Source organism: Canis lupus, chromosome 29 (genome assembly GCF_048164855.1).
Source record: "Canis lupus baileyi chromosome 29, mCanLup2.hap1, whole genome shotgun sequence".
NCBI lineage: Eukaryota > Metazoa > Chordata > Mammalia > Carnivora > Canidae > Canis > Canis lupus.
Window position 1 is genome coordinate 34619698 of NC_132866.1, and position 13752 is coordinate 34633449.

General features: G+C 38.0%; 1 protein-coding gene across 13 annotated transcripts in view; it reads left to right on the forward strand.

The window, feature by feature from the left end:
* CPEB3 (cytoplasmic polyadenylation element binding protein 3) overlaps positions 1 to 13752 on the forward strand; it is a 199551-nt gene that overhangs the window by 448 nt on the left and 185351 nt on the right. For 11 of the 13 annotated variants that reach the window (XR_012020878.1, XR_012020877.1, XR_012020875.1 and 8 more), the window contains exon 2: positions 377 to 462. The exons of the other annotated variants lie outside the window; for them this stretch is intronic. Coding sequence is in view for 6 of the 11 variants with exons in the window: in XM_072806118.1 (XP_072662219.1) it covers positions 377 to 462 (86 nt within the window). In the remaining 5 variants the exon portion in view is untranslated. The remainder of the gene's footprint in view (positions 1 to 376; positions 463 to 13752) is intronic. 13 annotated transcript variants of the gene reach the window in all.

Below are 13752 nucleotides of genomic sequence, written 5' to 3' on the forward strand. Positions count from 1 at the left end.
TTATTCCTGAGGGGACCAGGGGGCTGCCTTGACCAGATGGTTCCCACCGGAGCTTCTCTGTGTGTTTTGGGGGAGTGGCGGGGGAGAAAAGATTATTCTCTCCCTCTCTAGGAGCCTTCTAAAATGTGCCTGGTCTTTTAAGGGCTCGCCGACAAGTCTCCAAATGGAACATGTTCGTGAATAAACAGCTCTTGCTTACTCAGCTGTGGGTTGTCAGGGGTGTTTGTTTCTCTCTTTGCTGCTGGTCACTGTTAACCATTTCCAGTCGCTTTGACACCTCCAAGCAGGTGGATGTGTGTGGAGGAGGGGGGCGGAGGGGAATCAAAGGGGGAAAAAAATCATCAATCATTAGTTGGGTTATTCTTTGACGCTCTAGGCACAGCTTTGGCGGGAGGAAAGAGCTGTTGGCTAAAACGAATGCGTCTTTTGGACGACCTGTGGCGTTCTCCAGTGCTGTGATTGGTAGGACGTCTGGTAGTTTTCCCTCGATTATGCCTCATTTTTGCTGCAAGATGTTTGATTTTTCTTTAAAATTAAAATGTGTCTTTATGCTTTTTTTAAGGTGGAATTTTACAATCAGCTTTTAATTCTGTTTAAAGTTTGCTTCCTGAATATATTTGAACTAGAGTGTACGTTGCCAGAAAAAAAAAAAAAGAAAGAAAGAAAGAAAACATGTGATCAGAAGTTTATTTGGCCTCCAATTTCTGAAAGATGCTGTTATGAAAGGCTTTGGGAATTTACATGACTAATTATAATTAAAGATTCACCTTTTTCTCATGAAATATAAAACAGGCCCCCTGGAGGGAAATAAGAATTTAGTTTACTCAGGGTATCTGATAGTCTATTTATTTTTTTATCTGATAGTTTAAATTCCTATTTATTACTCCTCCTACGGGGTAAGACTTCCCTTTATTTATCTGTTAAGCAGTTGTGCGCCACAAGAAGATGGATATATATACATCCTAATATAAAAGATAGAATTTGATCATAGCATATTGATTAAATAGGCTAGTGCAAGCTCCATCTAGTTTTGATTTACACTGAAAGCAGTTTTCACCTCATTTTATAATTTCTATTTTGAATCCGAAATTGGAAAGTAATATGATACACTTCTGTTGATAGAGTGCTGTGTGCAAATTAACCTTAATTTTTTTTAAAAGGATTTTATATTAGGATTTTTATGAAAAGTATTTCCTGGGTGTGTCAAAAATCCTTTGGAATAGCAAAAAATGTATAATGTATATGTTATTCATCTTACGAGTGATTAGCACCTGACCTAGCAATTCCACTTCTTATTTACCCGAGAGAAATAAAAGCATATGTCTAGACAAAACTTGTATACAAATGTTCATAGCAGCATTATTCCGAATAGCCAAAAAGGTGGAAACAACCTGGGGCACCTGGGTGGCTCAGTCGGTTAAGCATCTGCCTTCAGCTCAGGTCACTATCCCAGGGTCATGGAATTGAGCCCCACGGCCCAACAACAGGGGGCTCCCCACTCCAGGGAGCCTGCTTCTCCCTCTCCATCTCCCTCTCCTTCTGCCTGCTGCTTCCCCTGCTTGCATGTGCATGTAAGCTCTCTCTCTGTAAAATAAATAAAATCTTTTAAGATAATCTCTAAATATTCATAAACTAATGAAAGGATAAATCAGATGTGGTACATCTAGACAAAAGAATATTATTAGGTGATAACAGGGAATAAAGTTCTGATACATGCAACAAGATGGATAAGTCTTGAAAACATGCTAAGTGAGAGGAGCCAGTCACAAAGCCACGTATTTATTGTATGATTCCGTTTATATTAAATGTTAAGAAAAAGATTCATAGAGACAGAAAGTAGATTAGTGATTGCTAGGGCTGAGGGGGTAAGAAGAGAGTAAAGGGGAGAGAGATTGCTAATGAGTACAAGGTTTCTTTTTGGGGTAAAAAAAATGTTCCAGAATTAGAGTGGTAATAGTTACACAATATGCATTATATCTCAATTTAAAAAATAATGTAAAATAAAATTAGATTCTAGTGATGGTGGCACAGCTCTTCTAAAAAAAATTGAATTTTACACTTAGTATGAGTGAACTTTATGGTATGTAAATCATATCTTGATAAAGCTGTTAAAAAAGTAATTAGCTCCATATGAAATGTTCATAAGGACATCTAAATAGAAACAGATAAATAGATAACTCATAATTCTTTATTATCAAACTTTAATTTTTTAATTAGTATGGGCAAGAATCATGATTGATAAAACTCATGAAATAAATTAATTCCTTGTATTTGAAATGAGTGACACTTATGGCCTAAATTTTAATATTGTCTGTCAACTTTGTTGTCCTCAGCTCTTGCAGTTAAAAATAAGACTCAGGGTGTGTGGGTGGGCCAGTCAGTTAAGTGTCTGCCTCTTGGTTTAGGCTCAGGGCATTGAAATCAAGTCTCATATTAGACTCTATGGTCAGTGTGGAATCTGCTTGGGACTCTAGCTTGCTCTCCCTGCCCCGTGTGTGTGCTGTCTTTCAAATCAATCAATCTTTAAAAAAACCTAAATAATTGGAATTATAATGTACTTTGATTTTGAAGGAAAAAAATCTTAATTACTTAAATCTTAGTCTCACCAAAGAGAGAAAAAAGTTGAAATGTGCTGCATTTTACATAGGGTTAAAGTTTGTGGTAAAGGATATTCAGCCAAGAGAGTTATGGAATACATTAAACATTTTGTAATGGATTTGGAAATGCCTGAGTACAGAACCACTCTAAATACATCAGGAAATTTAAAATAGTATCTTACTTAAATGTTCTTCCATCACACTTGTTTTGAACGGTCTGCCAAAAGGGACCCTGGAGGTATTCCTTGGAGAAAGAGAATTATCATTTGCTAAATTTGGTGATAAGCTGCAGGCTGAGTCCACACAGCAGGCCACAGAAAGTTCTTCTGCCTGTACTTTAGTAGCATATTAAAGTACTCTTTAAGAACATACAAACTGGGGATCCCTGGGTGGCTCAGCGGTTTGGTGCCTGCCTTTGGCTCGGGGCGCGATCCTGGAGTCCCGGGATCGAGTTCCGCATTGGGCTCCCGGCATGGAGCCTACTTCTCCCTCTGCCTGTGTCTCTGCCTCTCTCTCTCTCTCTCTCTCTCTCTCTGTCTATCATAAATAAATAAGTAAGTCTTTAAAAAAACAACAACAACAACAACATACAAACTCCCTAACAATGATTATGTGTAAAAGAAAGGGGGGGGGGCACCTGGGTAGCTCAGTTGGTTAGGCATCCAACTCTTGATTTCAGCTCACTTGATTTCAGCTCAGATCGAGATCTCTGAGTTGTGAGATGGAGCCCCACATCAGGCTCAGTGGGGAGTCTGCTTAAGGATTCTCTCTCTCCCTCTCTCCCCTCCCTCTCCCTGCTCATGGGCTCATGCACGTTTGTGCCCTCTGTCTCTCTAAAAGACAAATCATTAAAAAATAAAACAATAATAGGATTTCATTTGAATAGTATTTCATTGTGAAATACTACGTAATGAAGCATATGATGAATTAGCAAATGAATGGCATGGAAATGCAAAGTGATTTAGAAGTTTAGAGGCATTTGTTAGGGGCTGGTGTATTAAAAAGAACTTTGTGAAACAAAGGAGATTTAGGTTTGACCTTGTAGCACTAGGAGGAATTTTAAGTGAATAGGTAAATTGTAAGTGTATATAGGTGAGGAGGTGGAGAAAGATCTTGGGTCTGAATGAAAAGATGTAGAGAGAAGAGTTAACCTCTATTAATGTAACTGTAGGTCTCTGTTGAGTAAGAGTGAAAATTACATTTGATTGGTTAAGTAGGCAATAGTTTAAAAGGCCTTGAATCTATTAGTTTTTTCAACAAATATTTATTGAACATGTAGTATTTATGTGACAGGCACTAAGCTAGGCACTGGGAATACAGTAATGAGCAAAACCAAGCATATTACCCAGCTTTGTATAGTTTATAGTGAGAGAGATTATCACATAAATACTTTTTAATTTGCAAATGTGTTACAGTGTTATGAGGGATTATAACTAGGGATTTGACCTGACAGGGAGGTCAAGAAAGTTTCTCAGGAGGTATCCATTATGCTGAAGCCTAAAGAAGAGCAAATGTTAACTAGACAAGGGGAAGAGGGATGAACATTCCAGACCAAAGAACAGCATGTGCAAATATCCTATGAAGGAAAGCCCTGTGATAAATAGGGGAGACTGAAACAAAAAGGGAATTTGGGGAAAGATGAGACCTAAAAATGTCAATCAGGTGACAATGAAGAACTTTGTAGGCCAATTTAAGGAGTTTTGCTCTTATCCTAGAATCCTGCTGAGAGTAGCTTAGATATAGGAAATCAACTCTATTCTCTAGGAAATGAGAAGTTAACTTGTGGTTCCTAAACCTGGTGTGAGTCAGAGACTTGACCTGGAAATTCTAAGGCATGTGCCTTGTTGTTGTGCTCAATTAGCTGTTTTTTTTTTTGTTTGTTTTGTTTTTTTTATAAAAACAAGTTCCCTAAGTGATTATTAGAACAGTAGTATCTCTGCAGAAATACTGCAGTGATCAAGAGCCTAGGTTTGAGTCTTAGTATTGTCACTCAGAAGCAGCAACTTTGGGACAAGTTACTGAATCTGTTTAGGCCAAATTTCCTCATCTCCAGGAAAACTATAGATTTTACCTCATTGGATTACTGGGAGGATTAAATGAGAAAATTCATTTAAATTGTTCAGTACAGTGCTGGGCACATGGTTAAGAGTTCTATTAATGTTAACTTTTAATTATTACTAAAAGTTCTTGAATAAAGGTGAGAGTGGTTTAGGGGGATTAACTTTGAAGTGGTATGCAGCATGCATTAGAAATAAAGACAAGTTAGATATCAGTAACCTGGCCATGGTCTATAACTGTTTTCAAAAGTTTGCTTTAACACAGCTATTAGTTCTTGAACATCTTTATATAGACTAAGTAGTTCTTTAGAAGAGATAATGTCCCCATCTCTTAAAGGACTTTTATGGGGAGAGTTTGGCCCCCAGAGTACATTTTACTGGCTTGGATCTGTAGGATTACTTTGAATTGACTTTTTCCTAATTCTCGACAGAGGCTTCATTGGCCTGATAGAGGACAGTCTAAGACCTGTCTATCTTTATTTGCTCCTTAGAGATTAAAATCCTAACAGTTTATATCCACTCTAATGCAGTAATATTTATAAAGGGTAAATAATGTTACATAATATCATCACCTACTAACTTGCCTTCTCTTTCTACTCATAAATATGGTGGAAGACCTATTATTTTTCACTATCCTTGCTTAAATTCCCCTCTCTGCATTATGTGTCCCTGGGATATGCAATAGTATGTCAAAAGTAGGCAAAAATCACAAGATAACATGTCACATATTCCCTTTTGTATCTTGTTCCTGGGGTATCAGTTTATTATGTATAAGGAATTATTTTCTTTTTCAAACACATATGAATGTCATAGAGTCACATTTCAAACAAGTATGAATGTCATAGTTCTCAAAATGTGGTCTAGTAGACCCCTAAGGCTCCCTGAGAACCTTTCTGGGAGTATGTGAGGTTAAGATTATTTTCATAATAATAGTTAAATATTATTTGCCCTTTTCACTGCATTGGCATTTACATTGATGCATAAATAATGATGGATGAAACTACTTGTACCTTAGCACATTAAAGGCATTGGCACTACACTGTACTAATGTTATATACTTTTCACCACCATGCACATGCAGTAAAAGCAAAACAGAAGTTCACTTAAGGATGTTGATTGGGTTGTGTGGGTAGCTCAGTTGGTTATTCCAACTCTTGATTTTGGCTCAGGTCGTGGTCTCAGAATTGTGAGATCAAGCTCCAGGTTGGGCTCCACACTGGGCATGGAGCCTGCTTAAGATTCTCTCTCTCTGCCTCTCCCCACTCCCTTGTACACACTTGTAATTCTCTCTTTCTCTCAAAAAAAATATTTTTTTAAGGATTTTATTTATTTATTCATGAGAGAGAGAGAAAAAGAGAGAGAGAGAGACAGAGACACAGGCAGAGGGAGAAGTGGCTCCATGCAGGGAGCCTGACATGGGAATCCATCCTGGGTCTTCAGGATCAGGCCCTGGGCTGAAGGCGCTAAACCACCGAGCCACCTGGGCTGCCCCTCAAAAAAATTATTCTTGAGTAAGCAGTAAAAAATATTTATTTTATTAAATCTTGACCCTTACATATGCACATTTTTAATATTCTCTCTGGTGAAATGGGAAATGTGTACACATCTTGCATCCAAATATGATAGTTGTCTCAGAGAAACACACACATATTTGAGATGTAAACTGAACTGGCTGTTTATAGCACACTATTTTTACCTTTCAAAAGACAATAAAAATTTAAATTTTTGTGCTCTAAAGGAGACTGTTAACAGAAGCTGAAAAGATATCCCACAGAGTGGGAAAAAATTTTTGGAAATCATGTATCTGAAAGGAGACTTGTACCTAGAACATGTGAAGATTTATTACAAATCTATAGTAGTAGGAAGGCAAATAACCCAATTAAAAAATGGGCAAAGGATCTGAATAGACATTTCTCCAAAGATATACAAATGGTCAGTAAGCACATGAAGAGATGCTCTCCAACATTTACTGTCAAATTAAAAAAAAGATAAATGTTGGTGAGAATGTGAAGAAATTGGAGCTCTAGTACGCTACTATTGGGAAGATAAAATGGTGTGGGCACTTTGGAAAACAGTCTGACAGCTCCTCAAAAGGTAAAACAAAGTTTCCGTGTGACCCAGCAGTTCTACCTCCAGGTCTATTCCCAAGAGAAGTGAAAACATGTCTACGTAAAAACTTGTACATGAATACTCATAGCAGTATTATTCATAATAGACAAAAAGTGGAGCACCCAATGCCCATCAATTGATGAATGGATAGATAGAATGTGGTATGTCCATGCAATGGAACATTGTTCAACAATAAAAAGGAATGAAGTTCTGATATATGCTACATGGACGAACCTTGAAAACACTACACTAAGTGAAATAATTCCAAAGAGCACATGTTCTAGGCTTCCATTTCATGAAATGTTAACAGTAGGTAATAGGTAAGTTTGCAGAGATAGAAAATAGATTAATGGTTGCCTCAGGCTGTTGCAAACAGGGTTTTGGGGTTTGGTGACAACTAAGGTGTGCAGGAGTTTCTTTTTCTTTTTTTTTTTTTTTTAATTTTTATTTATTTATTTATGATAGTCACAGAGAGAGAGAGAGAGGCAGAGACACAGGCAGAGGGAGAAGCAGGCTCCATGCACCGGGAGCCCGATGCGGGATTCGATCCCGGGTCTCCAGGATCGCGCCCTGGGCCAAAGGCAGGCGCCAAACCGCTGCGCCACCCAGGGATCCCAGGAGTTTCTTTTTGAGATGATGAAATTGTTCTAAAATTTATTGCTGTGAGGATTGCAACTCTGAATATACTAAAAGCATTGTATATGTTCATTGGATGAATTATTTCATAATAATGGTGTTTGAATTATATCTCCATAAAGCTGCTATTTAAAATAACACACACACAAAAATAAAATAACACCAGATAAGGCACCTGCCTGTCTCAGTTAGTAGAACAAGTGACTCTTGAGCCTTGGAATTGTGAGTTCAAGCCCCACATTGGGTATAAAGCTTACTTAAAAATGAAATCTTTTAAAAAAAATGATAAAATAACACTAGAGGAAATCTTAAAATCTATTATTAGTAGACCTATTTAATAACTATGACACACATATATATCATATAACTGAGCTATTGAAACAAATGAGATATTTCTATACAGACCTTAAGGAAAAATTGCCATGGATATAGTAGCCATCAGGATTTTTTTGTTGTTGTTCCACACAAATCAATTAGTTAATTTAGCCCCTTTAGGAGGACATTTGTTAATGTCTGGAGACATTTTTGATCGTTACACAAGGGGATGTTATTGGCCTCTGATTGGTAGAGACCAGCAATGCTGCTAAATATACTGCAATGCACAGAACAGCCCCTCACAACAAAGAATTATGTAGCTCAAAATGTCAGTAGTGCTGGGACAGCTAATTGGCTCAGTCAGAGGTTAGCATGGGACTCTTGACCTCAGGACTCTTGAGCCCCACGTGGGGTATAGAGCTTACTTAAAAAAAATAAATCTTAAAAAAAAATGTCAGTAGTGCTGAGGGTTGAGGAGTGACAAACTAACAACTGAAGAGAAATTTATTGGGACTATTTGGGTTAACTCACAAGATTGGAGGTAAGGCAGGAGAACCAGGCTAAATGAACAGTGAAGAGCAGCTACCCAGAGAATATTGCTAGCAGGAACATATTTAAATGAGTTCAGTACTGGAATAAAGAAACTACGACTGTTTTTATTCTGCTCACAGTCCAAAAATCTCAAGAGTATCTCATTAATCTTTCCTGCCACTTAGCTAAGAGTGCACAGTATACCTTAAATGAATGAAGACTATTCTGCAAAAGGAAGTACATCCATGGGGCACCTGGGTGGCTGAGTGGTTGAGTGTCTGCCTTTGGCTCAGGTCATGATCCCAGGGTTCTGGGATTGATTCCCGTATCAGGCTCCCCATGGGAAGCAGATTTCTCCCTCTGCCTATGTCTCTGCCTCTGTGTCTCTCATGAATAAATAAAATCTTAACAAAAAAAGAAGTAGGGATCCCTAGGTAGCTCAGTGGTTTAGCGCCTGCCTTCAGCCTAGGGCCTGGTCCTGTAGTTCTGGGATCAAGTCCCACATCAGGCTCCCTGCATGGAGCCTGCTTCTCCCTCTGCCTATGTCTCTGCCTCTCTCTCTCTCTCCCTTTCCCTCTCCCCACCCCCCCATGTGTCTCTCATGAATAAATAAATAAAATCTTACAAAAAAAGTACATTCATTAGCAAATACTTACTGACCATATGTTTATGTTCCAGGTTTTATTTAGGTGCTGGGGATTGAGTAGAGCAAAAGAGATGAAAAGACCCTTGTGGAGCTTATATTATTAAGATACTAAATCAGGGCAAATCTTTAAGTAATAACTTAAAGAAGGTAGAATTGTTGCCAAACACCAAAACCAGTACATACTGCCTACATATTAAGTGAAAAAAAGCAGATAGTTGATAATATGTATAGTACTATCCCACTCACTTGTTTTATTTTAACTTTAGGATCTATAAATAAACTTCTAGAAGGATATATAGGAATTAAAAAAAATATTACCTTTATATGGGGAGAAGAACCTACTTTTCATTTTATTACCTCATAATGTTTTCATTTTCACCATGAGCGTGTATTTTAGGGTTAAAAAACTTTATTTGATTAGATTAAAAATAGCAGAAAAAGTCCTTGGTGCAAGTAAAGGATGATTAAAAGCTTTTATAAAGTCACTATTGTGTGGTGTTTTGTTTATTATGGAAAAAGCTGTGAGGAAGAAAGAACATCTGACTGGAAAGTGTGGTCTGTAATCATTCAACAAATATTTGTTGAACACCTAGCTGCTTTAAATCTTTTTATCTTTTTTGGAAAAGATAGAGTATAAATAAACTGAATATCAAGCAGCAGCGATGTGTGAGGCACTCTGTGAGGTGCTATATCTGGGACAGGATTAAAATTTGAAAAGATCTGACAACTGCCCTCACTGGTGCTTATTGGCATCTATTTATTGAACACCAAATATGTGGCATGTACCTTTACACACATCATTTCAAATCCTAACAACAACCTTACCAGATAAGTATCCATGTCTTCCGTTTTACCGATGAGAACATTGACAGGTAGATGAAGTCATAGCAAATAAGGGGCATAGCTGACTTCACATTGACAGATAAAGACATATCTGGCTTCACTGGAGAACAGTGTAGGAGTATGTGAATAAATAACAAAAAAGAACAATTTATTACAAGATCAATCATAGGACCACCCTTGATTAATTTTTGAAGAATTTTAGTAGATAAGTATTTTAGGAGCTCAGAGAAGGAAAAAGAGGTTGCTGTGTATTGGTGGTCTAGTCAGGCTTCCTAATTGGAGTGGTTTGAATTGGGTCTTGAAGGAATAGATAGATACATGAAGAGAAAGGCGGAGTGTCAACTTTTACAGAATACCTGCTTGAGGCTAGAAACTTCTCACCTAAATCCCATAACCCCATTCAAGAGGTGAGAAACAGAGGCTTCTCCTTACCTCCACCCCCTGCCAGGGATAGGCAATTTATAGGCATTAATTTTTGGCAGTCTGATAGGTGTGAAGTGAAATTCATTGATTTTTTTTTAAAGATTTTATTTATTTATTCATGAGAGACACCAAGAAAGAGGGAGAGACATAGGCAGAGGGAGAAGCAGGCTCCCTGCAGGGAGCCCAATGTGGGACTCCATCTGGAACTCTGGGATTGAAGGCAGATGCTCAACCATTGAGCCACCCAGGTGTCCCTGAAATTCGTTATTATAGCCAAACACCTCTGGGTTCTGGGTTTTAAGTCTTGGGTAAGATGAATTAATGATAGAAAAGAAAGCATATATAATTAATAGATCAGGATATACCGTTTTGGGAGAATAGATATTCAGCATACGTAGTTTGCCTAGGCCTTTATGAGGGTGTTCTAATTTGAGTCTCTACAGCTGAAATCTCAACTTGGTAATTCTGAGGAAAGTTATCCATTCAATCATTTATTTAACATTTTTTTGAATTCCAACTATGTATAGACACTGTTACAAAAATATCAACTGTACACTCTTACACTGTTCTTGTCATCAGGTTGCTTTCAGTTTTTTGTTTTTGTTTTTTAAGATTTGATTTATTTCAGAGGGAGAGAGCACAAACAGGGAGAAAGGGGAGAGGGAGAGGGAGAAGCAGACACCCTGTTGAGCAGGCAACCCAATGTGGGACTCTATCCCAGGACCCTGGGATCATAACCTGTGCCAAAGGCAGACACTTAACCAACTGAGCCACCCAGGTGCCCTGGTTGCTTACAATTTAATGGAAGAAACATGTAGTCATGTTTACAATATACGGAAATATGAACCAGTATTTTTGTATGTACTCTGAGAAACCTAGGAGTCCTCCTTGAGTCATTTTTCTCCCTTACCTCATCCTTCTACCTTTTCGTCAGTCATCAAGATAGTCCATCTATCTCTCAAATATTTCTCAAATACATTTGTTTCCCATTCTTTCTGCCTTTACTTCAGTTTAGTTGATAGTCATCTCTTACCTTGGACTACTTAATAGCCTCAAATTGGTTTCCCCACATTTACACTTTCATCCCCCTTCAACTAATTTGACAATTGGCCTTCAGTCTGCTCTATCTTCCTTTGATTCTCCAATACAATGACCTTCTAAGAAATGTATACTAGGGACACCTGAGTGGCTCAGTGGTTGAGCGTTGCCTTTGGCTCAGAGCGTGATCCCGGAGTCCCAGGATCAAGTCCCACATCAGGCACCCCAAGGAGCCTGCCTCTGCTTCTATGTGTGTCTCATGAATGAATAAATAAATAAAATCTTAGGAAACTGTAGAACTAAAAAGAAAAGAAATGTAGAACTGATCATGTTATCTGCTTAAAATCCTTCTGTGGCCTGTTTAAAGCCTGGTGAGAAGGAGCCAATGACAGGCATAAATTTAAATTTAGCAATTTTGGAGAAAAGAATAATATATAAATTGTGCCTACTAGAATCTAAGCTTCATGATGGCAGGGACAGGGACCATGCCAGTTTTGTTCAATGTTATATCCTCAATATCTAGCACAGAGCCTGGGCAGTGGCAGATGTTCAGTAAATATTTATTGAATTTTTTTTTTTTTTTTAAAAAGGACTCTTCTGGGGTACCTGGGTAGCTCAGTTAGTTAAACATCCAACTCTTGGTTTCAGCTCAGGTCAGGATCTCAGGGTCCTGAGATGGAGCCTCATGTTGAGCTCTGTGTTGTGTGGAGTCTGCTCAAGATTCTCTCTCCCATCTCCCTCCTCCTCCGCCCCTCCTCCCACTCACACAGGCATGCACATGCATGCATTCTCTCTCTCTCAAAAAAAACCTTCTAAGGCTAGAATGAACCCTGTAATGTTTCATTGGAATTGGAGATACAATACAAACTCATGATTTTATAAATATAAATACATAAACACATATGTATGCATAAATATACTTTTAAGCTCTATCTGCTGAGAGAGCCTAAGGCAATGACACTCCAGAACCAGTGAATATACCAAGAGGTGTCTCAACTCAGACTCTTTAGAGAGATTAGTTCTTTGCTAGTTCCAAACTGGGGCAGGAAAAGTACATGAGCTGGGACATCTGCAGTGCCAGAAAGTAGGGATGTGCTCAAAAAAAGACCCAGCAATCAACCTGAAGGTATTTTAATGGGACAGGAGACATTTTGAGTAACAAAATAATAGTAATGAATTATAACTCATGGAATAAAGTATGAATTCCTGAGTCATTATGATAAGAACAAATGAATACATCAGGGGAGAAGGAAAAAAAACCTTCCTTAGAGTAGCATTGCAACTAATGTAGAAGAGGTGATGTAAGAGCAGATCACCATTTGCAAACACCACAGATAATTAATGCAGGCAAGAATCATTGATGGATGCTAAAATTACTGGGTGAAAATATGCTGAGAAATAAAATATTTATATACAAAAATCTTCCCAAAGATAGGGCACATGGGTGGCTAAGTTGGTCAAACATCCAACTCTGATTTTGGCTGTGGTTGTGATCTCCTGGGTCCTGATCTCATGGGTCATGAGATAGAGCCCTATATCACGCTCTGAGCTCAGTGGGGAGTCTGCTTGAAGATTCTTTTCTTTTGTCCCTCCCCTGACTCATGCTGTCTCTCTCACTCTCTCCCTCTAAAATAAGTAAATCTTAAAAACAAAAAAAAGTATATTCCCAAAGTTATTTAAGTAGAAAGTGAATAATAGTTTTACAGCAGAGAAATCTGGCAGACACTACCTTAACCAAGTAACCAATGTTAACATCACAGTGGGACAAATCTGTATCATCTTCCTTCTGAAATGATGCACTGAGAAGGACACAATGTTACTTTCGTAAGGTATTATTATTATTTTTTTAATTTTTAAAGGTTTTTAAATTTATTTATTCACGAGAGACACAGAGAGAGAGAGAGAGGGAGAGAGAGAGAGAGAGAGGCAGAGACACAGGCAGAAGGAGAAGCAGGCTCCATGCTCCATGCAGGGAGCCCAACGTGGGACTCGATCCCGGGTCTCCAGGATCAGGCCCTGGGCTGAAGGCAGGCACTAAACCGCTGAGCCATCCGGGCTGCCCGTTTTGTAAGGTATTATTGCCAAAAATGTATAACCTGAATTTGATCATGAAGAAATGTTAGATAAACCATAATTGAGGTACATTCTACTAATAACTGGCCAGTGCTTTTCAACACTGTCAAGGTCATGAAAAATAAACACTGAGGAACTATCCCATATTAAAGGAAACTAAGGAGACCTGACAACTGAAAGCAATGTATAATCCTGGATTGGATTCTTAGAAGGGATATTAGTGGAGAAATTGATCAAATAAGGTCTGTAAGTTAGATAATAGTATTGAATCAGTTGATTTTGATGATTCCACTGTGATCATTTAAGTTGTCAACATTTGGAGAATGTAGTTGAAAGTATAAGGAAATTATTTTTTATAATTTTGCAATTCTGAAATTATTTCAAAATGAAAATATTTCTTGAAAAGCAAAATAAAATCCTGCTTCTAGTGGCTTTATATTGCCCTTGCTTACTTACCAGTTTCCCAACTAAACCCTAATCTCCA